Source organism: Temnothorax longispinosus, chromosome 9, assembly GCF_030848805.1.
Source record: "Temnothorax longispinosus isolate EJ_2023e chromosome 9, Tlon_JGU_v1, whole genome shotgun sequence".
Classification (NCBI taxonomy): Eukaryota; Metazoa; Arthropoda; class Insecta; order Hymenoptera; family Formicidae; genus Temnothorax; species Temnothorax longispinosus.
The window spans coordinates 20,419,963-20,447,506 of NC_092366.1; the positions used below are offsets into that span (position 1 = coordinate 20,419,963).

General features: G+C 38.6%; 1 protein-coding gene across 10 annotated transcripts in view; it reads right to left on the minus strand.

The window, feature by feature from the left end:
- Positions 1 to 1,385: 1,385 nt before the first annotated feature.
- LOC139819386 (RNA binding protein fox-1 homolog 2) overlaps positions 1,386 to 27,544 on the minus strand; it is a 255,553-nt gene continuing 229,394 nt past the window's right edge. For 4 of the 10 annotated variants that reach the window (XM_071788685.1, XM_071788686.1, XM_071788677.1 and 1 more), the window contains 5 exons: positions 18,692 to 18,755; positions 17,771 to 17,797; positions 9,238 to 9,404; positions 7,592 to 7,655; positions 1,386 to 6,891 (listed from right to left, as the gene is read on the minus strand). In XM_071788685.1, the coding sequence (XP_071644786.1) occupies positions 6,847 to 6,891; positions 7,592 to 7,655; positions 9,238 to 9,404; positions 17,771 to 17,797; positions 18,692 to 18,755 (367 nt within the window). In that variant the 3' untranslated portion in view covers positions 1,386 to 6,846. Of the gene's footprint in view, positions 6,892 to 7,591; positions 7,656 to 9,237; positions 9,405 to 16,563; positions 16,585 to 17,770; positions 17,798 to 18,691; positions 18,756 to 22,274; positions 22,423 to 27,544 lie in introns of all 10 variants that reach the window. The other 6 variants (XM_071788687.1, XM_071788678.1, XM_071788680.1 and 3 more) reach the window with 5 other exon arrangements.

Here is a 27,544-nt window from a genome sequence, read left to right on the forward strand (position 1 = left end):
CTGAGTTTCGCCTACTTTATCATCCAAATTTTAATTCTTCTATTATATAACTTTTATTATCTTCTAACGTCTCTACTGATGCATAATTAAATTCTTTTTAAGTATTATTTTAGATTACAGTATTCTATTAATCTAATTATTAATATAGTTATTAATTATGTTCTTTTAAATAATTTATGCAAACGCAAAATGCGGCAGAAAGTTTCGCATACTGAAATGTAAAACGTATGCAACAGCATTTTAAAACTCTTTATTGTCAAATCTCGTTTGAGAGAGCATGATTTGCATTAACGGACACATAACAATGTTACAATAAACTTTCGTATTTCTCGAGATTCTTGTCGTTCGTCACATTTGAGAGCTAATATAATAATTTTTCCGCTAAACGGTGCCCGACTCGACGGCACTTATCGCTTTTTGTGTAAAAGTGAGATGTATTTAATTTATTAGTTAATTTGTTAAATTAGTAAAGGGAATAAAATATATGTACATATACATTTCTGCTTGAGATCTGTCGAATTTCTAATCTTCTGTGCTGTGTCAATATGTGTGCTATTTCTTTCTCGTTGTCCTAAATTATAGCATCATTCTAATATTGTTTGTTGTCGACTAATTTGTTAAAATACATAAGAAATAACATCATGTAAAGAGTCATTAAAAGATTATCACTATATATATATTGTTATAATATTACTTTTTAGGTTCGTAAAATTTACTTTTTTTGTGTAGTGTGTAATACTTAATATTCCAGCGTTGTGTTGAATGTTTTGCGGAAATTCATAAAATAATGACATTTTTTTTGCAAAGTTGCAGCTTGTTCGGTCAATATACAAAATTTTAGTTTTGTCGCTCATTATTTTATGTTATTCTAATATTATTTATTGTCAGATTTCATGTAACGGAGGCATTAATAAATGTAAAATAATTTATTTACTTTGTTTAAAGAAGTAGATCTTTTGAAAATTATCTTTTTTAGGTCATTTTGTTAGACTCATTTGATCATTTACAGTCACAGTGATTATTCCGTCATCGTGTTCCAATGTGGTTGCAATTTTTAAAAATTATATTTTAAATCCGTATTAGGTTTTCCTTATTTCGTACTTAGATACATAAAAAAGAACGCGTGTACAAATCTGAAGTCATTAATATTACGAAAATTTTGAAAAAGCAAGTCCTCGTTAAGTGGGCATGAACTAATTTGGACGATATTTTCGTAATTTTCGTGGTATTTATGTATATATATAACGCAACGCCTGGATCTCTAGTTAAAATATCTATCAAATCTAAATCTAACTAAGCTTTTAATAAGACTTTGAACACGATGACGAACCTTGAATCTTTGCACAATTGTTTGGATATGAAGGTAGGAAAGAAGAACGCGTTGATTTATTTGAAAAATATTTAATAATAAACATTGACAATATACAGAGAAAATACGCCATAAGAAGTCGCTATGGGATTAATAAGAACCTAACAACTGGTCCAGACTTACAAAATATCATCAAATCAGACAATGATAAAGGTGTCACGTGTCACACCTTATATTCCTATCAATATTTCGCAAATAAAGTTCATCGAGTTGACCATATATTCCTGCTCTCTTATACCTCTTTTCTTTTTTTATTCTTTTACCGATTTCCATTAATTTCTCTTGCGAGCTCGCTATTGCGCTAAACTCTCGGCCCTCACAAATCACTTATGCGCGGTACGAGGAGGAAATCCGCAAGGAGACACAGAGATATCAACGGCGTTTCTCTTTGTGGATTTCTTTTTTTTTTTTACATCTGCGAGAGAAGCGGAAAAAACAGGTGGCAATTTTATTTTAGCTGTTTCAGTTTTCTCAGCGATCCGAACGTCACTGGGCATTTTTCCTTCATTTGTCATTTTGTTTTCGGGCTACCTTGTAATAACGATTAATTAATTTCGTGCTCTTGATTTCACCAATTTGTGGAGAAGGGGTACGAGTTTCTCGCTCATCCGTCACGCACGCACGCACACACAGCACACGTTACACACGCACGCATCATGTCTCATATATAGATACATTAAACTTTACACGCACGCGTTACTAGAAATATCATTAATAATAACGTCCTAATGTCATGGAACATCCTTCATTAATTTTTCTTGCAATAATTCGAAAAGAATAGCACGACGCTGCCGTGTCCGCTCGAGACAGTTTTCGCTTTAGGACACACGTCGATCAAATTATACGTTCATTCTCGTGTCGATCCTACAATCGTACGACAAGAGGGAGATCCCCCGGCAGCGCCCTGCTCAAATACCTAGGATATGTTGCTTGTAAGATGTGTCATTATGTAGTCATGTATTCATCTAGATTCATTTAAAAATCCCTTTACGGTATTTATCATTAATTAATTATACGTATAATGTACGGTGCGTATCATTGAGTTATGTTACATTGCGCGATTCCACTAGCTCTGGGTCTCATCATCGAGGGTAAAAATCAATCGTCTATAGAGTTGTAAATTCAGGCTCGAGACCCTCGTTTGCCATCCGGCGCTAATTTATCAGGATAGAAGAGATCCTTTTTGCACTTCGTTCTAATCCGTATTTTAAAAGATGTCACGAATCTCTTTCATGGATTATTTAAAATATGAATCGGTTTGCAGAAACGAGCTCTTTAATCCGGAAAGGAAGGTACGCTCGACGAAGATCGAAGACTAAAGTGACGGTAGAGAGGAATTTTCGGAACATGGAGATACGTAAACGTGCGGAAATTTGGCAGAAGTCGTTAAACTTTCTCGTAAATTATATTATCATCTAGATATGTCGCGTTCTTTGTAGACAACGTTTTTAACAGCCGAAAGAATTTCCCATTAATTCTCTTACAATTCCTATTTCCCAATAGAAAGCAAATTAGTTTAATTAAGAAATAAAATTCATGAACGAGACATTCTTTCATTGTCGAAAAGGAGAAACGAAGAACACCGGAGAGATGTGAGGGAGGGAGGAGGCGGGGGGGGGGGGAGAAAGAAAGAGCTGATCTAGCCTCTAGATTCTATGAACATCTTGTACGATAGGCCTGCTCGCAACGGTAACGCGCATAAAGAAAGGGAGAATCGAGGAAAGGAAGTTGTGCATTCGTGACGAAGATGGGACGCGACGAAAAATCGCGGGGGGAAAAAAAGTGTCTCGCGCGGCTCTCCCGTCTTGCTAATTTGAGCTTGACTTATTACGCTAGCCACTAATAGTAATAGCCTATCGATAAAGGTCTCGATTACGAGTAAGTATAAATTGTAATTACAGTGTACAATATACAGGGAGATAAACCTCGCAGAATCTTTCTCGTGTGCTTGCTCTCACTCGCGGTAAGTGCGTCTGCGAAAAATCTCTATTTCCAAACGTATTCGTTCGATTTCTTTTTTTTCCTCCGAACGCACGTTTCGCACGACTCTACAACCGTCACATCATTCACGTACGACGAGTACATCACGTCCCGCGACAAAATCCGTCCTAGTTTTACGTATTTACTGCGCAATCAGTTAATTAGTCTACGTTCATTAATTTAACGTTACGAGAATCATGAGTATGTCTGAGTGGTTTCTTCTGCTTGCTTGTTTAGAGTACTTTCTAAATTAGTGCGTTTCCTCGGCACGCTCCTCCACGATCTTTGTGCTCGAAAAATCTATGTTGATCTATGTACATGTACACGACGTTCGCGAGAGAGAAAAAAAAAAGAGAATTGTCGTCCTGCCTCGAGCGCTCCCGAGGTCCTAGAGCTTAGCCTAATCCTAGTTGAAGATTAGATTAAAACGTAACGACGGCCAAACTACCTGCCGTACTTTCTAAAACATCTTTGTCATATTTGGCTATTTCACACTTCTTATATTCTTGCTCTTCCCTTCTGTCTTCTTTCTACTGTTTACTCTCCGCACTTCAGTCGCATCAGTTCGCATACACGGTCTCCTTATTCCTGTCGTACGCAACGTATCGTGGCGCAACATATCTTATCCTTTTACGTATAATATATACGATAAATCCTCGCTTAACTATTAATTTAACAGATATATCACTCATTCGACTCAGTGTGCGTACCATTTTTTCCTTTTTACGTTACTCTCAAAGAGAGCATCGTTTACTTTCTGTATAGAGCGCACCGGTATATCAGGAAGCAGTGTCACAAGAAAAAAAATCTAGTGACCGAGAACGCCGATTTGAATAGAAACCGAAATTGACGGCGATTTATAGTAAGGACAACCATCTACGAATAAACTAATGATCCAAGAATGAAAAATATATTTATATAAAAAGTCATGTGCGTTCAGCAAAGAATTTCCATAAAACCTTAAATGTAAATACAAAAATTATATTTTAATATCAAGATACACAAAGTCGATCGTACTTCGCAACTAAAAAGGACGAAAAGGGAAACGTTACTTAATACAAAGTATCTATCCGTATCGGCGTTTCCGATTACTCGATGTATTTCGTTACAATTGGATCGGCATTTAGCTGAACCTAATCATCCTTTGTGACGAGAAGACGAGTTCGTTTTACAGGCACGCGCGCGCGTCACTTCGACATCGAGGAACCGAAACGACCTGCTGAGTATGCAACGTTTACGCTAAAGAGTTGTTCGCACAATATTGCTTATTGCCGGTTAATAGCGGTCCCGACTTAGCATAACGGGCAGAGCCTCGTGCGTTTGCGATGCGCCTTACAAGATCAATCACGCCAAGAGACGCATTCTACAACTTCGTTTACGTACTATTACTACATTCTTGTTCATTGGCGTCAAGATTCTGCGCTTAGCGATTACGAGGTGGACTCTGCTTAACGTTTATTATAGTAAAAAAAAAAGAAATTGTCATGTCTGTTCAGTCGCTTAACTAAATAAATAAGTGGTACACACTGGATAAAGAGGGGGCACGGGGGGAATCGCGGTGACGAACTCAATGTCGGATTCTTCTCAGAGAAAAGAGGGAAGAGGCGTTGATGAGACAATATGACCGTATTCTGCTCCAATACATAACTCGCCGCTCTATTTATGGTTACATGCGTGAAAAGATGTGATAAATTGCTGCGCGGAAATTTTCGAACTATTAATAATTTTATGGAATTAAATATGCGGGTCTCAAATTCAAGTTTCATAGAATTAAAATTGAAATGAATTTCTACAAAATCGATCCTTTAAAAATTGTTATTAAATACAAAATGTATCGATATTTGATGTCTCGGCAAAGTCATAAAGATAATTAGACTGAAATAGTTTGAAATTTTGCCAATTGCGTTTGGAAATACTTTTAATTTAGCTTAAATGTAAGCGAATGGAGCGTGCAAAATGAGAATTCAGGGTCGAGACGCTGATCGAATTTTTCGAAGGTAAATGAAGATCAAAAGTGCGTCAATCGCAGTGCAAGAATCGATTTGATTAGACCCTGCGTAATTAGAATCCGGCATACTGTTTCAGAGGTCTGTTTCTTGTCCATGTCTTCTTCCGTTTTTTGCTACTTTTCTATGTTTACTGAGAACAGAGTTTTGGTTCGTAAACCTACGCACACACACACGCGCGCGCAAAAGCGCATACACACACATATTTGGCATAGAAACCCTACCGGTCACGTGGATGCCTTTATTTCTTTCTAGGTCGTTTTTTTTCTGTTTTCTTTTTAACTAGCTACCTAAAGACCTCGCTTTCTCGGATCACCTCGTGTCGATTCGTGTCGACTGAAATCGTCAATGCCTCGCTGCCATAGCAGAGAGAAGTTACATCTTGTACCATAGCAAAATATTACGTGTCATTTTGTGGTGGTTATTCATTCAGTAGTAATCGCGCGTTTGCTCATCTTAATTCCATCATCCAAATAAATGTGCGTAAAATTGTCCTATAATATTTGTGCGAAATGTTTAGGGCTTCTTCGATTCAGCAGCCTCCTCAAATTATTAACATCTATCAGCTAATTTAGACACTATGAATGCAAATTGTAATGTGCAACGTTGACTTAAGCGGAAATAATTACAAATGTACAGCTATATTACAAGTATTTCGGTAAATGGGCAAACGTGCATGAATCATGTATCGTATCAGACGTAATATCACAACACATTAATGCGTTTTATAAAAATTATTAACAACAGAGAGAGAAAGAAATATAACGTTACTACTATATTATGTTATATTTAATTTAGTGACTCGTGAAACTTTTCGCAAGATTAAAACGCTTGGAATCATATCAAATGTGTCGTCAAGAATATGTGGCAAATATAGAAAAATGTGATGGTGTTATCGGAAATTATTTTGTGCGATAAAATTCGAAAGTGCGAGAAGCATTGCCATTAATTTTATTTCAATTTCAATATTCGAAATTCAGTTCAATTTGCTCAGACCGATTGATCGGATGGAAACGGAGTCAGGTAGAAAGTCTCTCCCCTGCGAATAGCTGCTGGCAGGGGAGCGACTTAGAGGCGACTTAGAAGCGACTTCCGGCCGAACACGACTCGACACTTCGGATGCGCCGACCTCAACGCTGCCGCTACGTTTACAGATCGATTTTTCTCGCCCACTTCAGTCGCCGTTCATATATTTTCGAAGGTACTATTTGAAGATTTGACGGTGTTTCGCTAGTTTATGTTAACAGCAGTTACGTTCCGATTTCGGGCGATTTCGGTGTCGAGGGTGTCGAGAACGGTTTCGTGTCTTCATGAGTCGCAAAGTTGGGAGTAAAACCGGCGAATCAGCATGCGTGGGTTCAGGCTCGTCGTCTCGTGGGTGATCTCGATGATGGCAAATAAATGACGGTGATGATTGTGTCGACTTGTGTCTGGTCATGTTCTGCTGAGTATAACTTGGAAGGCTCTCGCGCTCTGCTATCAACGATCCATTTAGTATGGCGTGAACCTGTTGTAGCCACCTCTGTATACTGTTGCCTGTAAGGATAAAAATTCATGAGATACAATTTCGGCGTGGTACACACAGCGAAAAATAACGCGTCGTAGAAAAATCCGTCGCGACGCATTCAGTGTTAAACGCGAGCGTTTGTTTCGAGAACTGAAAAATTTGCGAAGACGAAGGCCAAATAGGTTTTAAATTACGGCCACGACATCACGACGTAACACGGGACTTTCTACTCATAAACTAACGAGATCGAGCTAAAAAAAAAATTTAATTATCGCCACGTTAAATTGAGTTTGTCGGAAATGATTAAACTACCCTACGGAGCGCGGCGCGCACTCATCTCGTTCGGTCATTCCCCGTCATTTACACAATACGTTACGGTTCGCGTTCGCCGAGCAAACTGAGACCGGCGGTCTCCGAATAGGTAGTCGCGTTTGAGGATAAATGCGCGCGATGGGAGCACGAGCCATTAACTTTCGCCGCGACACAGTTCCCGTAAGTTGAAAATGCTCGGCATTAATAATTCATATGTGAGTGAAACGCGCCGAGGTGGTCTTTTCCTAGCGCCTGTTATTTATTGCGTAATAACGGGGTGCTTCATTCTCCTCCCATACGGTAGCGGGGCACGCGCGAGGAGGAAGGGCGGTAGATCTATGCGCGCGATTTAACGGCACTATCGTTAAATGAAATCGTAAAAATACACTCCGCAATCGAAGTTCCTCTCCTTCTTACCCCGTAACCCGCCACAGGTCCGATGCCATGTCCGAGGTAGGGATCGGCGTATTCACGCCCGTAGCTGGAAGAACAATAAAGAGTCGATTGTTAATACCGTGAGCTTCTCGTTCAACTCGAACGATTTTCATACATTGCATATCCTTCCGATCTTCCCCGCGCTGTATTTCGCGAGGAAGATCGGAAGAGGAAATTGAATAAAACATGGGAAGCGCGCCGGAAGCGCGATGTATGGAACGCGTTAGATATGAAATCGATTCTAAAATACTCATATTTTTTTTGTACTTGATATTTCCTCTGTTGGATACCGACGCGAAGTACATTTAAGCGCGTTTTAAGATTTCTCGGAGGATGTGTCTGGACTATCGGGACGGGTCTGGATTTCGGGAACGTATCTGCGACTCCTAAGAGGTCGTCCGCGACGTCGGGATTTGCTGCAAGGAACGGACTTTTCGTGTTATAATTCTGTTAATAATTGATATAATTCTCCTTCTTCGGAGAATTGACATTTTATATATATATGAGGCTGAAAGGGGAATGAGGAAAGCGTGGAGGTTGCTGGCAAATATAAAGGAGGATGGCGAACATCATTAAGGATAGTGGGATGAAGGTAATTCATTGCGATGTTCAATACGTGATATATACCTCGACCTCACTCTCGTAATGGGGTCGAGCCGATGACTTCAAAGCGTCCACCAATCTATACACGTGTATATCTGCGTGTCGGTATGAGATCTGCATACTGACCACAGCTATGATGGGAGAATCATGGCTCCTCATATCGATAACGAAGACGATATGCGTCATAATTCCGAATGTGCTGAGCGAGGATTGTTACGAAAATGAGCTCGGAGTGTACTAGTTATCAAAAAGTGTGAATATTCCGCGTGATCCCTAATAATGATGATAAATTCTAATTTATTAAGTTGTCATGTATTTTTTAAGAATGCAAAGATCAGTTATCATATATTTCTCAAAATGTATTTTATACGATTCTTGCTTTAATATATCAATTTAAATGTACGTATTATAATTGAGAAATATTACAATAATACGACGAACATTAAACAGTGTCTCAAATATAATATAGTGATATAGACGCTAAATAAGAGATATAAATCATTCGTACAAAATAAATGAAGCGCCATTTCAAAGGAAAAACCTGGAGATCTCACGAGAAAAGCGTGCTCGCGAAGAAAAGTCGCAAAGCTTCCTCTCTTCAACAATAAGAGAAATAAAAGGAACGAGTTCGAAAAGTTTTCTTCTCTTCGCGGAGATCTATGCTTCTTTCGGCATCGCACGAGCTTATTTCTAAATTTGCCAAGCCATATTTAATCAATTCAGAATCATTTTAATTTAATTTTGCACGTACTTCGTGCCAACTGATTTTTCTATTAAATAAGATCAGTGGCGGATGAATAATTCAATATTAAAAGTTACACATTCTCGTTAAAAAACTGACTCGAGTTTTGTTAAATAAAATCCGCGGACGGAAACTGGCTCGCTAAATCTGGGATGCCCTATATATCGAATGGCAGTGAAGGAGAGGGAAAGAGGAAGAGAGAGAGAGAGAAAATCCTGGAGGATTCGTGGTGAGTGAGAGTACATACACGGGGGTTTCACGGGTGAAAATGTGGTACACTTACCCCGCGACTGCGGCATATCCTGCGACCGGTTGTGCCGCAGCTGCAGCTGCGCCGTATGCGCGCGCAGCCACCGCCGTGTAGGTTGCTGCAGCTGCGTAGGTAGCTTGCTGTGCCGTTGATAGTGGTGTCTTCAACAACGGTGATGCTGCGGCTGCCGCTGCAGCGGCCTGAAACAACAATCATGACCCGCCATGCAAGGCTCAAGCAAGCTCGAAGACAGACAGAGAGGATGATCTCAGCGAGAAACGATACTAATATACGATCGTTCTTATAGAGGCTCGTGTCGTTGCACACAGAAAACGTAGCTCTAGATCCGTGGCTCTAACTTCGCGGAAAATATGACAATTGCGGCTGGAAAAGTGGCACGGAACAGCGGGAGAATGTTAATACTCAATTATACAGCCATTATCAATAAAACTGCACAGTTACTTCTACAAGTATTCAATAAAATCAAACAGAAACTTCAAATGAATGTGCACTTTTTTCCAATCGTAGCCTCAATTGATCGATGTGACAGTCTACTTGATGCGAAAGAAATATACAGAGTTTTAATTAAAAACGATTTAAATGTCAGATATTAATTAATAATATAATAATAATTAATAAAACACAACTGTGAATGACACATCAGCATGTGTAATTTTGCTATACAATAGAAAAAATACTTTAAAAGCTTTAAAAAACAGGATTACTTCATTTTAACGTTAGCGGGATCACTTTCTAAAATATTTTTTGCAACTATGCAACATTACACATGTTTTGTAGTTTTTTTTCAGATCTTGTTACATCTTTAATAATATTAATATCTCAAAATTTGTCTCGAGATAAGTCAATTTTCAAAATAAATAGAACGTGTTATTGTCTGTTTGCTAACGTTTTCTATGTACAATTACTACGTGAAACGCATCAGTGTTGTTCGTTGCGACATCGATAGAACAGCGAGATGCAACAGCCGAGTGACATTTTCAGGCTTGAATATATAGAAAAAAAATACTGTCGAAAACCTTTGCATCGCATTTTTCTCGCTGTTTTAAAAATGTCAGTGCGATGGGTATTCAAACATTTCGAGCATATAACTAACTGTGACACTCGAAGCTGTATTTTATACAAGCTCCGAGGGGGATATTTTATTTACAAGGAACACATGATCTGGTCGAAACTGATGATATTTAATTTATTTATGAAACCAAGCGACTATATTATCGAATGAAATTTCGCGATAATGCAAACATTCCACTTTCTAATTATGAGTCCTAAGATAAACAGAGAAACGTATTAAAAATAAAGATTCTATATCGTTTACTAATCTCGAAACTATTTTTCGTACACATTAAAATGACGAATGAGAGAAAAGTGTATTTTGGAAACTTTTTCGACACGGATACTCTTTTTGTTCCATATTAAATAAACGTCAATGAAACGAATGAACGGAGAGATGTAAAAATGTCATGCAACATGAAGATTCATGAAAGTAGCCACGGTGCAAGATAAAAGGAAAACTACAATATATACGAAATAGAAAAGAATTAGGATGACGAATCGTCGGTCTTCTTCTTTTTTCCAAACTCGACGCAGGCCTGGTCGATGGAAAAGAATTTCCAAGTGTCTCGAAAAGTGATCTTGAAAACACTTTTGCCTAAGTAATACAAAGTGGAACGGAGTTGTTTCAACAATACCATAGAAACCTTAGAAATAAGCAAGAAAGAAAATTCTCAATATGATACAATAAATAATTGCTTGGATCTCTCTAGAGTGTTGACCGTGTGTTGAAGTTATTGTGCTCCAGGCAGTAAGTAAACTCACTTAAGTGAATCTCAAAAGGGCCGTCCATGGTTAGGTACGACGCAGTTGGAAATAACTACGGATGTTTAAATAGCGAATCCCATAAGTGTTTACACGCAGCATCGAAATCTCGCTCGATGTACCAGGGAGATTTATGCCCGTTGAAGATAGGGCTGTTGAGCGCGCCACTCATTGGCGCCGGAATGATGGCGAGAGACCTATGCGCATGCATCTAGGATGCGCAATCCGATATACGTCAATGTATGCGTATTCCATTACGCGACAACGTAACACGCGCGCGCTCAGATGCTTGCGATTTCCATGACATTTCCATTTCGCGCGTTTGACCTAAACTCGAATGCAGTTTGCTCAAACGTCGTGTCAAGAGTGCTCCGTGAAAGCCCGGGGATTAAGTTCCCCGTTTTAAACCCGATTGTTAAACCACATATCGTTAATTTATTGTAGAATTATACGATAATCTTGCGTAATTGTAGAAGATGCGTTATAAATAGTACAATATCGTAATTATAGCATATTATAGGAATTAGTAATAAATAGTTAACAGAACAATCACAATTTTACATCTTACATAAATGATGACTTTTGTTTTTCCATAGAATTTACTTAAAACTTATGTAGCCGAATATTTCACGATAAAAATTAAGATTGAATAGTAAAATTAATCAAAAATCGCCGCGTGGATAAATTTGCCAACAAATCTGTATTCCACGTAAATTGCTGATATGTTATGTACAATTTAATATTAGCTATTTGATGAAACTTCACTTAAATATTAAATAGATGAATTATCATTTCATTACCTCAATATTAACACAAAGACCGACAATACAAAAGGAATATTATAGCACTGCCACTCATAATTTCGAAACGTCAAGCATTATTTTACCGTCCGCACTGATCAATATAGTTATTTCATAATTAATAAAAGGAAAGCAATGTGTATTGCAGAAATTCTCTGAATACTAAATCTGCAGGTTGTTCGCAGTTATGAAGGAATGTCATATTCTGAGCGTTGTCCATCGTGCGCCGCTAATCAGATAGGATTCGTTATTGTTTAATGGAAGAAATCGTATGAAAAAGAATCCAACAATACTGAAACGTCCACCTACAATTCGTTTACAAGTTCTGTACAAAATTTGAAATCGAGTTTTACCGAGTAAAAATATTAAAGCATTAATTAGCATTAATTAGCATTCAATTAATCTATAAAATTAAAAATTTTCAAGTTTTAAAATATTAACTTGAGGTTTGATAGCTAAAACTAATAGCTAAATACTTTAGCAGATATTTGAAAATTGAAAAGTTTGAAAAGTGATATGACTTTTACTGAGAAGACATTTTTCTTGGATCAAAGAATCTAGACGAAAGAGTAGAATATTCTGCGTGCAGTGCGCAACGAGTTAATAAAGCAGACGGAAAATAAAATTTTCGCACAGAGTCGCCCGTAATTCCGCAAGAACGACAGTGTTATCGAGCGTTCAATAAATTTTGACATCGCAGCGAATAACGGGCTGGAAGCAGCGATTTGCAGCGCGAATTGGCTTGGCCGGCTCGCGTATCGCGACGAAAACACGATTTGGTCGGCGCCAGAAACTTTCGGCGGTCAGGAACGAGTTGTTATTCGACATTTTGTCACGAAAAAAGACAGCGAGGGGGGTAGGTGGGGCAACGCGGCGAGCGAGCTGTTTTGCCACCGGGAAGAAAACAGGACGACGAGTATTGAAAAGCGCAGCGAGAGGCGCCAAATTACTCCGCGGATTTTCTCGGACGAAATTTCGTTCTCAAACTGTTCAAAATACGTGGTGGCTTCGTCAAAGGAGCGGCGCGACGGACGTGTGGTCCTCCTACGATGATTCGATCCTACCGCGGCGAGAATTATGTAAGTCCTTCCAAGCGTGTACGATCACAATGATTCGATGAAATATCGTCGGAAACAAGGGGACAATAATTTCTCGCGAATTCAATTTCCGGAGGCAACCGACCGGAAGTGTCGAGATCGCGGCAAAAAACGGTCTTGTCACGTGCGAAATCACCGTGGTGATTATAGCTTTTTATCTCGCAGTTATATACGTCGATTCAGCGCCTCGTTGTGGTCGGACTCGCGAGGAGTACTTTTTCTTCGCGTCGCGTCACGTCCATTCTCGCGCTTCGTACTTTCCGCCCTAGTCCGAGGTGGCCTGTTAAACGGCGTAACCGCAGACTCGAAACCTCTATTTACATTGTGGTACAGGTGAAACGCTTAACAATTAAATCCTAACGGTGACGGAGGTCGTGGAAAGTAAGCTTTGCTTAGCGCTTGGATGCACGAAAGGTAACGTCTGGTAATGCAAAGAGAATATAATTGTGTAATCCGCTTTGTTATCAATTTTAGAATTTTCCAACAGAAGAACAGTAAATATGTTATTCACACATTGTTTTGTTTTAACATTATTAAAAATGTTATTCAGTGATGATTGCTATCTTTTATTATCAATAAAATTTGTAGCGACGTTGACTCTAACATCTTTACTTTCTCGCGCGTATTAGCGAACATTTCACGTTGTAATAATAAAAACTGCAATTCTGAGCGTCTAATCGATTTTAATAATTGAAGACTACAGCAGTTACGAAAGAAGGAGAGAACGGTATGTTTTCTTTCGAGCTACTTGGATTCTCCATCTCTTCGCTCTTCTTCTTTCTTTATATACCTTTTATTAGCGTTAAGATATATATTAATAAGAAAGAGCTAAAAGTCTAATTTTTATTTGCGACTACAAAAATATCCGGTGAATAACAAGAAGGTAAGAATATCTTTTGCCAATTACAGTATACAAATACACGGTCTATTTATACACATATGTTACTCGCTGATTGAAACGTCTCTGCAAGTCCAACGAGCCCTTAATTAAGGGCTAACTAACGAAAAGACTTTTGAAATATTTCGCGGGTATGGCATTCAATTCCCTTAAAAAAGGAACAAAAGTAAAAAAAAAAACTAATGGGTGAACTAATTATTATCGGACCAAAGTTAAATAAGCTGAACACTTAGCGAACTTTCCACGATTTCCAAAGCTGATCTTGAGTCTTGATGTTGTTTAATCGCTCTATACATTGAATTGCTACTCATGAAAATATTAACTGTATTTGTTCGTATTTTTATAAACGTAGAACAATCTACATTATACTTGACGTGATAAAATGGAGAAGTAAAATTATAATTGTAAGAGAAAATTAAATTTCTACGAAATTGAAAGTTATAGAATACAATTATTACCACAAGTCTTTCTTTTTTTTAAATCTGGCGGACTATAATCATAATTCTATGAAGATTACTATATATTTAAGATACGCGCGACAAGCTGTCATATTTCTATATACACCCCATTTCATATAAATTATTCATATGTTTTTCCTATATAAAGATCTAAAACACTTAAAATTTAAATTTTACGATGACTGTCTTAAAAGAAGAGAAAATGCCGAAAATTTATATAAATACCTAGAATATATGGACCGATTTTGCGTTATGCCGTTGACATTTAACATACGAATATCCTCGCGCAGATCTGGCCAGGATGAATCCGTCAGTCGTTAAATGACAAGCGTTCCTCTATGACGTTGATTTACGGCGGTCTCTCGACAAAGTCGAAGAAGAGCTTGGCAATTGGGCCGACTCTGTTACGCGGGCGGGTCGTAAATTCTCGTACGAACGGTGGCTTTTGCCACCGACGAAAACACGCGGCTGACGGAGCCTTGCTGGCCGTCGAATTCACAGATTGAGAGTCCGTCCAAATTAGCCGCGAAAAATTCTCAACGCGCACGCCTGAACAATTTATGACCGAGCTCGTTTGAAGACACCGTTTACGCTTTCCGATCACGAATTTTCACTGGACGCGAAAATCCCATTTTCCCGTTGGCGCCAATTAACGCCTCGTTAATCGCTCTTGATTATTGTTTACGTGCACACACGGTACTGAGCTTATTTTTACACTCACAACCTCAGCGAGGAACGATTTATTCAACATTGATTTTTGTTTGACAAACAATTTGTAGCGACAAAAGAGTAATAATTGCAATTCTGTAAATTGTTCTGTAAACAGTATGTTGAATTTTATCGTTCGCAAATAAAAATAAAAAATTTATTTAGTTATTTCTCTACAAATATAGGGCCCAATAATAGTTTTATATTATTTTAACATCGTTGCTTTACTCCTCTAAGGTTGAAATTTCTCTTGGAATTTGCGCGAGAATTCTTGGCGCGAAAGACGCTTCAATATTTCGATATATTCATAATAAATTTCTTTACAGGAGACATGAAAATTCTTGTAGCAATATATTTTGACGCTACGACGTTCATAACAAGGCATTTGCGCAATAATGCCATAATATCGGAAGACTTTTGAGATGTCTGCCAGTGATGCTCTCGTAAAGTAGTTATTCGTGTGTATAATGCATCCAACAAAATGGTCATTGCTCAGTGATTCATAACTACAAAACGATCTTCGCTTTGATATCTAGCTGCTTGTGTACATTTACGATTGTGATATACGTGTCATTTGCTTAGGTTTTATAGACATTTTTATAGACATATTTTCGGTGTAAGACAATCTCCCTTAGAATGATTGATTAACCGAACTCGATTACGTCATGTCGATCTTCAGAATAAGTTCTAATTACGTAGTTAAAGCTCATTCCGTTGATACGGCAATGTAATAAAATACTGATCGTGAATATTTTCCCCCATAATTGAAGTATTCTTTCAAAAATACGAATCTTCGATCGTACTTAAAGTCCCTAATTTAAGGCTAAATATTCAAGATCCCTGACTTTCGTAGTTAATTAATTGTCAAGAAATACTTTCACTGTGATGTGTTTAACTTCGCTACAACACCATGTAATTAAAGTACAAATCATGGCTACCGTCTACCTTAGCGTAGCTCTAATCACACGAAACCTGATGCCTACGTCATTTGTCTACCGCATAATACTAAGCTCCCTCAAAATTGAGGAACTCCAAACGACACACTTAATTGCGTGCATTTATCACAAAATGTTTGCTCCACTTGTATATAGGCTTCCTACGACGTATTTCTAGATCTGTGCTGACGCATGCTCTACTGACTGAAAAAGGCGACATTACATGCTGTCTTCACGCTAATATATCAATCGAGGATCACAGAAAAGAAAGAAAAAAAAAACGCAACATGGTCGGAGGAGAAAAACCTCGTCAGCTGAAACACTCTTCTACAGCTCCCCTAAACCTTCCACCGGAGGAAAAGTTACAGCGAGATTTTCATGGAAGGGACTATTCTTTTTTTCTTTTTTTTTTATATAGCAAAGAGCGGATTGAGAACACGTTTAACTAAGTAGTCGCCGACAATCGGTGAGTACTTCAATCTTGCGAACAAACGGAAACGTAAAAAGAACATAGAAAAAACTGACTGAATAAAACAGACTGAAGAAGTAAAAGAGAGAAAGAAGGATGTGTATAGATAAAACAGACGAAGAAGACGAGAGAAGAACAGGCGGACCCTTAATTCCTACCTCCAGGGCGGGCGCTTTAGCCTGAAACACAAACGGCAAACCTGAAAAGAAATTCCGGAAGGATACCGGACGGCGAAAAACTCAAGCTCGAGTTTTTACACGAGGGAATTAAGTCCTCGCTTTTAAGCCCACCCTCCCGTTTCCGACGCAAAAGTCTGTGTACAATCGACGCATGTTAACGTTATCCTTATCGAACGATATTTTTTTCTCTCGCGATTACGTATATATCGTCGATTAATAATCATCCCTTTAAACAGCTAAAGATGATGGGAGAAGAATGTAAAAGGGGAGAAACGGAGACAAAGACGACGCGAAGGTGCACGATGAAGATGCATTTAGGCAAACAAGATGCAACAAGATGCCGCATTGAGAGATGGCAGAGTATTCTCATATAAATGAAAAATGAGTTTCATCTCAAGATAGTACGTCTTAAGAAAATCGCAAATCCGATAGTTAATATACATGATAATATAGTACACTCAAAATGTTTAATATTAAAAAATACAGCTTTTAAAATCTGTTGTTCTCCTTTTTCTTTCTTGTTGAAAATTTCACTTAGGAAGATTATTTCTATTAATATATGTTAAAAAACAACTATGTTAATTAATAAAAACATCTAGCAGACATTACTTCTTATATTGTGCTATAGCGTTTTCGCAAAATTGAAATCTTAAACTTAACTTTATCGATTCATTCAGAATTTTTTGAATTTTTACTAAATTAAATTTCTCATTAAGAAGAATTTCTAATTAGTAATGCGATTAGAGTCAAGAGAATAGAAACGCTATTCGTTATCAACAGTAGTCTGTTATAGTTGTGGCTGTTGAAACTCGACATTTTTCGACGAAAAGTTAATTTCAAAGAGAACGTCAACAAAACGGTCGAATGCAAAATCCATTCACGCGGGAATGGTGTCGGAGAGACAGCATCATCGGGACAGAAATAATCATCTCGACAGTTAGCTAGTGCTCGTTTTTTTTCGATTAATCCTGCCGTCGGATGCATCGGGATTTTTACATGAATGAAGTGAAAGAGAAAGAAAAAAAGAGGAAGAGAACGAAAGAGACAGGCGAAAAATGAGATACAATGAGAATGGCGAATAGTCGGGACAATGTAGAACGCGAGATAGGGATGGCGTAATTGTTATCGGTTTCTCTCTCGGCGTTCTCTCGTATGTGCAAGCCTGGCAAAATGTGTGTCAACTAACGTCAGCTGTTGCTTGAGGCCATTCCAGCTAAACGGGTCCACCCAAGAGATTATGGACTTTAGTCAAAATCTCTGCGCTCATGTGTCTCGTCTTACAGATACTGCGCATTCCGCTTCCGGTGCACGTGCGAATAAGCGTTTCCCGTTTGCTCTTTCGAGCGGGGGCTACGTTTACTGTCGAGAATATTTAGGGCTTGCAAAATGGCGGTTAACATCGTAACGACTACGACATTACGAGACATTACAGTGCTTTGAATACTATACACGATTATTGGTACAGTTATATGAAAAATGTTCTACCAATGAGTTTAATTTTGATGATGTTTATTTTCAGTCAGTCTATTTCAAGGAAATACAAAGAGATATATTTTTAATATGTAATAAAAAAATTTCGATGTTTGAAGGTAACTTTTAGTATATTTAATCATGTAGAATTAGACAAATTCGCTAACAAATTCTTTTATTTTACATATCATTGAAACGTCGGCAAAAAAAATTAGTGAAAGAAATCTATCAGTAAAGTTTTATTGAATCATAATCGGAACACTGCAAGCTTGCGTCGAACGCTTTGTATCGATTCCATCGGCGGAGATGGTCCGTCGATTGCCCGGTTAATTATGTCCGCTCGATGTCCGCGTAGCGCAATATAATGAAAACGCGTCAACGTTCGCGAGGGTTTGTTTTCCGATTAATAGCCGATTATCAGTCGGCAATCGCGACGTGATTGCTTATCGCGCCGTTTCTATTTAACCGCGCGCGCGTTTCACTGTATTCTTCGATTTAATTAAAAACTCATTCGAGTATATCTCGTGTCTCGGTAGCCGCAGATATCTCTCTTTCTTTCCCTCTCTCTGCGGTCGCGTGCACCAGAAGCGGAGAATAATCGTTCGCGGGAATCAACAGAAATGAAAAAATATCTCACCTGCAACCTGTAGTTGGGATCCTGCGTCGCTGCGTGAGCCGCAAGGAAGGGGTCGTAGTAAACACTGTAAAAAATAAAAATTATCAATGAGTACGAACGGCTTTATCCGCTTGTTCGCCATTGCGCCCGTAGGGATTACCGAATTTCGAATTTTACGATTTTCTCTGTGAAGTGTAATTAACGTTGCAACCGCGCGTCCAATTTTTCTTTAAAAGGATTCAATACCTTTTATTTATAAATATCTCCATTGACAAAAAAAAACAATGTATTTTGCAAATTCGATGGTCTCGATATTTTGCGTGTATGAAGTATTCATAAAGACTTTAATATTGAATACAATAGGGACATTCGGTTAAAAGCTGTCACTACAAAGAATCTTTAATCTTTTGATTCAATAATGCACAGTGCTCGTTTAATAGACGTCGCGTATTAAACATTGCGTTCGGTCGGGAATAAAATTGGAAATTTATTTCTGGGATACGATAATCCCCGCTTTGCAGAATAATGGAGAACGGCAGAGGCGATAAACTTTGTCTTCCGCGACTACGCGACAACGCGAAGTTTGTTTTATGCGCGAAGATCATAAATTATGCCGAGGAAAAGGTTGATTGCTTTATATTGCATCCGCACAGAGGCATTTGCAATGGAATTAGTTTTATGAGTAGTTCGCTCCCATTATTATATCCTCGTTGGAGGAGATCGTTGTTAAAAGTCTATTTAACTTGAATAAGTAATAATCTTGTTTTAAAAGACCCGGAGAAGAAAAGCTCGTTGACTTTGTGGGATGTGAATTCGCTCTTCGTTTTGACTGAAGACTGTCAGGAATGAAAAAAGTTGCGGAACGAAGTAGGGAGATTAGAGACAAATGTAATAGATGCGAAAACACACAAATAAATATATCCGCGACTAAGAGTTGTTTTTGTCCATATCGACACGTTTTCATCAAAATCGAACCAAATTTTTATCCCTGGTCTCTCCTACTTATCACGCGATATATTATACGGGATATTTTGTAAAATGCGAGAATAAGTTCAGGAGTGAGTTCACGTACCGATAAAAAATCGCATATAAATGTTCATTCTCTCCGACTTTGTTTAGTATCCTTCACAGTTCGATACTAATACTCTTCTTGATATACAGAAAATATAAATATATAATCGAAAATGGTGTATTACTGGACTATGTATGAATAGTGTCTGATAAATGGGGATTGGTTTAGAATAAAATAAACACGTATATATATTTTGCCTTGTCAATATTGAATTCGGAAAACAAATATATTACTTCTATGTTATTTAAATTTTCGTTAGTATGATCAAGTTTATCGACACCATTTTGCTACGCTATCATTATATCGTTGCGAATATAAAGTATCACGGAATCATATACGTCGGAAATAGAAATGTGTTTTTGTAAAAAGAACGGATTGATTTTCAAAATATCCCGAAGATACTTACAAACAGACGGTACGATATTCGAGGTCGATGAGACAGTATATGTAAATAGCTATAAACCCTGCAGTTCCGAGTTTTATGCCAAAAATGACTGAAACTCAAAGAAACGACCGTAAACAAGTTAAGTAGGACAAATGTGTTTATACTTGAACTTTCTTTCAACCGTTTCTATTATTTCTCTATACGCAAAAAACTCACTCTCGAAATTATTCGAATATTTTACGAAGTACACTTTACATTTATGTGAAAAAAAAAAACCCGTTAACGTTCTGTGTAGCGATGTGCGCGAATTCAAGATAAAACACGATGTCATTTCTTTCTCTATAATCTGTTTCACGTTAATAATTTGGATTTATAAATGAAACGACACGGGCGTTAAATTAAAATGCATAACTATATAGATATTGGGTTTGACAAATCCGATTTCGTGGCCGGGGCCATGCATCGATGTAACAGGCTTCGAAGATTGATTTTCGTCCATATTCAAATTTTTCATTCCTGCCAACGCCATGTCCAATTCCGTAACGTTAAAATGAACGAACGATTGACGGTTCGAACGCGAATGCTTGCGCCTAAAAATCCGGAATGATAAAAAGTTAAAAAAAAAAAAGAATAAAAAAGATAAAGTGTCTATATCCTACGATTTTTGATTTTCAATAGAAAAAAACGTGCGCGATCACCGCGACATGATAATCCGCGCTGATCCGACAGTCGCGTTTTAATCTTTTAATCGGTCAAAGCGCAGTTCCATGGAATCGAATCTCTTTTTTCCTGTCTGACCCTTTGATCGTCCTCGCGGGGAAGCAATCAAGCGTCCCCCGTTTTCCCGCTCGTTCTAAGTCTCCGTTTAGAGAGAAACGAACGAACCGCGGGCGTTTCTCTCGCAAATTATAATTCGCACTGTGCGCAGAGTTATACGGGAGCGTTTGTGCGGGAGGTATAGGTTTGGGATGGTAGACGTGCAGTGCAGACGCAGTGAGATTGACAGGCAAAGCCTTAACGAGCGGCGCGTGCAAACTCATTGCAGCGAGTAATTTTCCCGATCGTATATTCGATATCACTCGATAATCTTCAACGCGCGATAAAGTGATGTAGTGTATACTCGACGATACTCCCGTACCCCAGTTCGCGATACAGTTTAAATGACCGTTGGCGAGTCATTAAAGTTGTTTACATCATTAATATTTATGAGAAATGAAATTTTTAATACGCAGCTAACTTGAGAAAGGATAAAAAGAGAATTTGATCGCTGATAAATCATTTATCGAAAACATAATTTGTACTTGAAAAGAAAGATCCTTCGATCAGATTAGATCTAGACAAGTTTATATATTATATATTGAATCAAAGATAAATAATGTAATTAGACCGAAAACATCACGATTTAACGTTTAAACTCATCACGAATTAAACTTTATTGCATGGAAGAACTGGCATATAAATCACGCTAACTACGTAAGTACTGATCGTTAAGAAGAAAAAAGGCTATCGCGAAAAAGTCTTCCGAAACTTCAGCGACGCACGCACCTCTTCCACACCCCGGCTACGTAAATTAATTATCGTCGTTACACCACACGTCCGTTTTTATCGCTCGACGGAACCCTCGCAGAAGTTTCGCAACTTCGCGAAAGTATTTTCGAGGTGCGCTCTTAATTACTCGCTGCAAGAGAAATTTCACCAAGAAAAAGAATATATACAAAGGATACGAAACAAGCGTCAAAACACAGATATATATACATATAAACAGATGTATATACATATAAAAGACATTCTTTTAAGATGGCTGCATGGGTCTTGATCGCGTAGAGGTATTCCCGTAGAGATACGTAGCATTTGTCGATATTTTATTTAAAAAAAAGCACAGAGTAGAACACAAATTCGATAGAATAGCACAGTTTCTAACCCCGTTTCACGTTTCCGAAACGTGCAATATCACATCGATTGCATCTCGTGGTATCTCTCGTCAATTTACGATCGTCTTAAATTACTGTGAAATGCCACGTGCATGATCCAATTTAATTTAAGACGCCGTTAGAGAACGCTTGACAGAGTACTCTCTCCAAGTACGGGAAATACCTCCGTCCGGTTGGACGCTGGTTAGACGCAACCTGATCTGGACCGATACTTACGCCTGTGCGAAGGGATGCAGGGCCGTGGCCGCAGCTGCTAGTGGCCCTGGATTCCTGGCCAATGCCAGAGCGGCCGCGCTGGTTGGGAAAGTCGCCCTCGCCGCTCCTACTCGGCCGCGTTGTATGGCGACTCCTCTAAGTGCCGCAGCTGCAACAACACACACGCGACACGCGCGCGCACATGCACAATTACACAAGGTCGCCTACCTTGGGGACTTACGTTGCTATCGACCACTCCGACCAGGACTCCAGGTTGCTCCTCGAGGAACCGCGGCGCACATCGACAGCCGGCGAGACGAGGTTCGCGGCTTGATTTGATACCCGGTTACGAGACTTAGGGATCGATATTCCGCCTGGGAATTAGCTCGTTTCGCTGTCGCGAGGGAATTTACCGAGTAAAAAATTTATAGAGTACCTAGAAATTTTTTATTCGCTGATGAGTCAGCACGTTCGGCAAACTCGTACAAGCGCAATATTGATTTAAGGTCGTTTGACTGAGTTTCTCCCTTTCCATCTGGGATATCGCACTCTCATCTTGTCAAATTTCGATAAGTTTTTAAATAAATTTTTCTAATCAATTCTTCTTTACAGAAAATTAATAAAAACTTGGTATTTGTTATCACTTAAATGTTTTAAATAATTAACATAATTAATTAAATAACAAATTTAGTTATCTAGAAAATAAAACTTTCGTATTGATTTATGTACTTTTACAATTTAAAGTTGAAAAGTTTGCCCATATCGATGAAAATTTTATGATGAGGTGCATAATAAAAAAAGGAAAGGATTATTAACTGTAATTGGAGTAAAAGATCCTTCTTATTAATGTGTGTACAATAGGGGTGATGCGAAAAACAAGCACGATTCATTGTCAAACGCATCTGACCCTGCCAGTACAGAGGAAGCTTACGAGAGAAAACCGCCTTCTAAGAGAAGCTGCGGCAAGAGCAGGAAATTTTGTTCTTCCTATCAAAGATTGGCTTTGGAGAATTGCGCCCGAGAAGTAAATACGAACATCGGAGAAAACACCGGAGAACCTTGCGCGGCGTAAGAACAGAGAGTGTGGCGGAGCGAAGGGAACTTCGAAGAACCAAAAATAGAAAAGTTTGCTTCCTCCGCTTCGCTTGCATTTGACACTCGGGAATGGCTCGAAAGGAAAGAAATGGCTACAGAACTTCGCGAAACGGAATCTACTCCGGAGAAACTGCTGCTGCTCCTTTACTGCTAGATCAATTTTTCGGCGCATTTTATCATCGATCTGCTCGCGATGGGTCGCTACACAATTTCTTTTGGTGGATAACGTATAGGAGAACGATTTTCGCGAAGGTGGCAATCGGAATTCGCATGTTTCGAAGCGAAGCTCATACGAGCGATTTGAGATCCTCAAAGCTTCGACGAAAGCGACGCTATAGAAGTTGCGTCTATCACACTTCGATAAAAATTGAGATTTCGTGAATCTACTAAAATGAAATAAGAGAAAGAGCATAAAAAAGCTCGAAGAATGGGACGCCAAATGTAGGATATTCCGCGAAACTGATCGACTTGTTTCTCAGTTGGTCTCGTCTACAAAGGTTTTCGAAGAGAATATTTTTCCGATGGAATTGAATAGACGACGACGTAAATGTCGCGACTCGATCCATCCACATTGTGGAGCAGCTGCCGGTTGCATGATCGACGCCGATCTTCGTAAGGGGAAGGAAGACCGTGCGCGGATGCGCGGGAAGCTGACGATGCACAACAGTGACTGCTGGGCTTTCTCGCCAAGCGGTGATATATTTCAAATTCGTGGCAGTGAGATTCACTCGGTGAATTTCGACGAAATTATATAACCAGTTCATGTATTTTTCTGGAGGAGGCAGAAAGTAATCGAGATTTTAAATTGCAAAATTTACGATAAAGAATTAGACGCGGAAGATGACAGGAAAAACGTACGAGATATAATTATGTTCCTTGATTCGAGATAATTTACAAGATGAAAATATGATACTTTCGTTACTTTTGCATTGAAAAATAATTCTCTAAATTAGAGAAGAGATATGAAAAGAATTAGAACAAAGACTGTAATGTTGCTAGGCTGAACTATGAGTATCATTAGATACGGATATCAATCTGCCAGAAAGTAAATGATTTATCGGTCTATTATATGACGAATTATATTTCTGAGATATTTCTTAATTTATGTTTTGTGCGTTGATAGATGATGTGATCGGAAGAATCATATAGGTAGCCCTGATGGATGGATAGTGACTTTAATGAATAGCCGTTGTATTGACGGGAACGACAAATGACGTTGAGTTATCGACATATCTGACAAGAAAAAAAAATGTTGGGAAAACAAACTCGGCAATGGGAAGAATACTTTCCATCTCCGGCTAGTCCAAGATGGAGCAATAAAAACTGACGATTTCTGCCTACCTTTTCATTGGCACCAAGTCATCTCGTTCGGATCGGCTGCTGATGGAGCGATTTAACAAGTGCTTTCTCATTTATATACACGGTTTGCATCGAAAAATTCACCTTGAAGAGAATAAAGTTTGTTAAAAAAATGAATTTCATTTCGATTCTTTTTGATAAATAAGATGCAGCAAAAATTTTTGTATTACAATCTATTTTTATCTATTCATTGTATACTGATCTTATGTGTATTTAGAATATAGATATATGTATAATGAAATCCATATCAAATAGCTGAGCTAAAATTCGTCACTTACAATTAGAAAGTTGAATTGTGAATCACGAATAAAATGTGTTACGTAAAATTATTTTGTATATATTTTTTAATGAATAGGATGATCGTGAAAATGTACATCTCTTCAAAGTGCTGACAATCCAAATTATACCGAAGGTATAATAAACATATGCATTGTTGTTAGACTAGTGGGTTCATTTATACGAGCAGCACATCAACAGCATCCTCAACAGACAACTACCTACTGTGCAGGTAACGCGCGTGATGTTAGCGCAAATTCAAACGCAAGTTAACGATCAACGACGGGGGTTGGTTAATGGGTCGGCTCGATCGCCGGTTATCTAAAGGCAGGTCAAGAACAAGAGCGTGATGCATAAATAGCAGGCACATTCCAAAAAGAGGAGAGTGGTTTGTGTGTGGGGTGGCCGATGTTACAATCACGAACTCCACTTTCCTAGGCTCGCGTGATCTGTGGCACGGAAATGCAGTAATCAACGTTGCCGGCGTATAAATACGTCCATTTTATGGATTCTATTCATATCTTCTTCTATTACTAAAATACGGTTTTTAGATCGCGTCTACAAAATTGACAAATTCCTTAACTAATGGAGAAAAATATTTATTTTTAAGTTCCTCATGAACTTCTCTGATAGTATATTGTGTCCATTCTTCTACGTCAAATTTCTGAAAATATCGAGGTAGAACATCACTGTCATTTTATTCTGACCAATGTGAGACAATAATTTGTCGCACTTCGCTTTCAAAATCCATATTTCACTTTAAATCAAAATAAGCGGGCGACATATTTTTAAAAAAAGAATGTTCGTACATGACACTCTGACATTTCAGGAATGCAATACACGCGACGATTGCAATACACGACCATTCGATTCATCCTGAACACGAGTTTAAAAGCCACCCATGCCGAACGATCGCTGTCTTCGGCCAAATTTTACGAGTGCGCGTGACATGCCAATTAGCGGCTATTAATTAGTCGACTGCGCACGCGGTGGCAGATCGCCCGACACGCCGCGCCGGCACGGAGAAATTCCGAATTTATGGAAAATACAATTCGGCGATAACGCAGCCCGGCGAAAAGCGGAAAGATTACATTCTCGAATAATGAAAAAGTTAAATACGCCATCGTCATCGATTCAATTCAGCCTACCTCTTATTTGAAATCATACGTTGCGTCCATGCAATCAAATATAATTCTCGCGATAACGAAAGTTTCCCGTTAAACCGTGGCGTTAAAACCGTGCATTGTAAATTCCGTGCACTACTGTTGCAAACAAATGGACTTTTCATCGCGCAAGTTTAATCGGAAACCAATGAGCTTACGGATTAAATATTAACCCTTCAGCTAACCGTAACCTAGAATGTTTCCATCTCGTACGTATTTCGATCCATATTGTACATCTGCGCGCATGATCGTAAATAGGTAAATAAAAATTATTACACAAAATAAAAGAAATACATTTTTCGCGACTTGACAGGCTTACACAATTCTTTTAGATACATTATTTCTTAACTTTTAAAAAAAAACGACTCAATGTTTTCTCGAGAACTAATGATTTGCTATCAATTTTATCACTTATTAAATTCTCATTTTAAAATTTAGTTATAAAAGACATTAGTAGAAGTCCATGCGATTATTTCCGGCCACAGATCGCAATCGCCGCCTGAAACGAGAGCTCCTTAAACAACCGATCGAGTTTGACTAATTAGGTGGAAAACATCGATGTATATATATGCGTGCCCTAAGGAAAGAAACGATTGTATATACAATATACACATGTATAATAGAGGAAGGAAGGAACAATATTGTATTTTCGTCCAACTAGCATCAATGCAACAACCATGGCGGAGCATTCGGGTGGTGGTTTTGCGGTTCGTGCACAAGTGAATATTCAAAGGGTTTCTTTGCACTCTGTGTGCTACACTGTCGATACGAGTACACCGAGAAGAGGAAAGGTGACAATATTAATTATCAAGTAGTAAAAAAAAGAGATACAGTGAACACACGAGAGGGTGCGGAAAGAGGGGAGAAGGGTGGACGAGGGATACGGGGGGATGGTCGTTCGTCAGACACACGCTCGCGGTCGTTCGATACTAAATTTATGATATCGGTTTTTCGCGGCGATTTGCCAGAGAGATCGCGAAATTCCGCAACACGCGGAAAACCGTGGCAGAATATATCACAGCGGTATTACGCACGATATGATAAGAATAACACGCGTAAAATATAGTGTCCCACGATGAATTCACGGTAATGAGTGAACCGGCGCGAATCGAAAAACGGCGCATTACCGTACACCGGTATTGCGTAAATAAATCGCGGATATTTCGCGATTCGCCGCGGCTCATAATGGACTTATAATGAAGTCAATCTCCCCGGGGAAAAATATTCCGATCATTAAAAATGAAACGTCGGCCGCAGCGCGATTAACTCCCTGATGCACTTCGGGAGTCATAATTGACCAATATGTGATTTCTTCGCACCCATTCAACCTCGCGCGTACCTAATGCTCCGATGCCTCCGTTTAACAAAACTTTAAAGTTATATACCTATTATTGCATG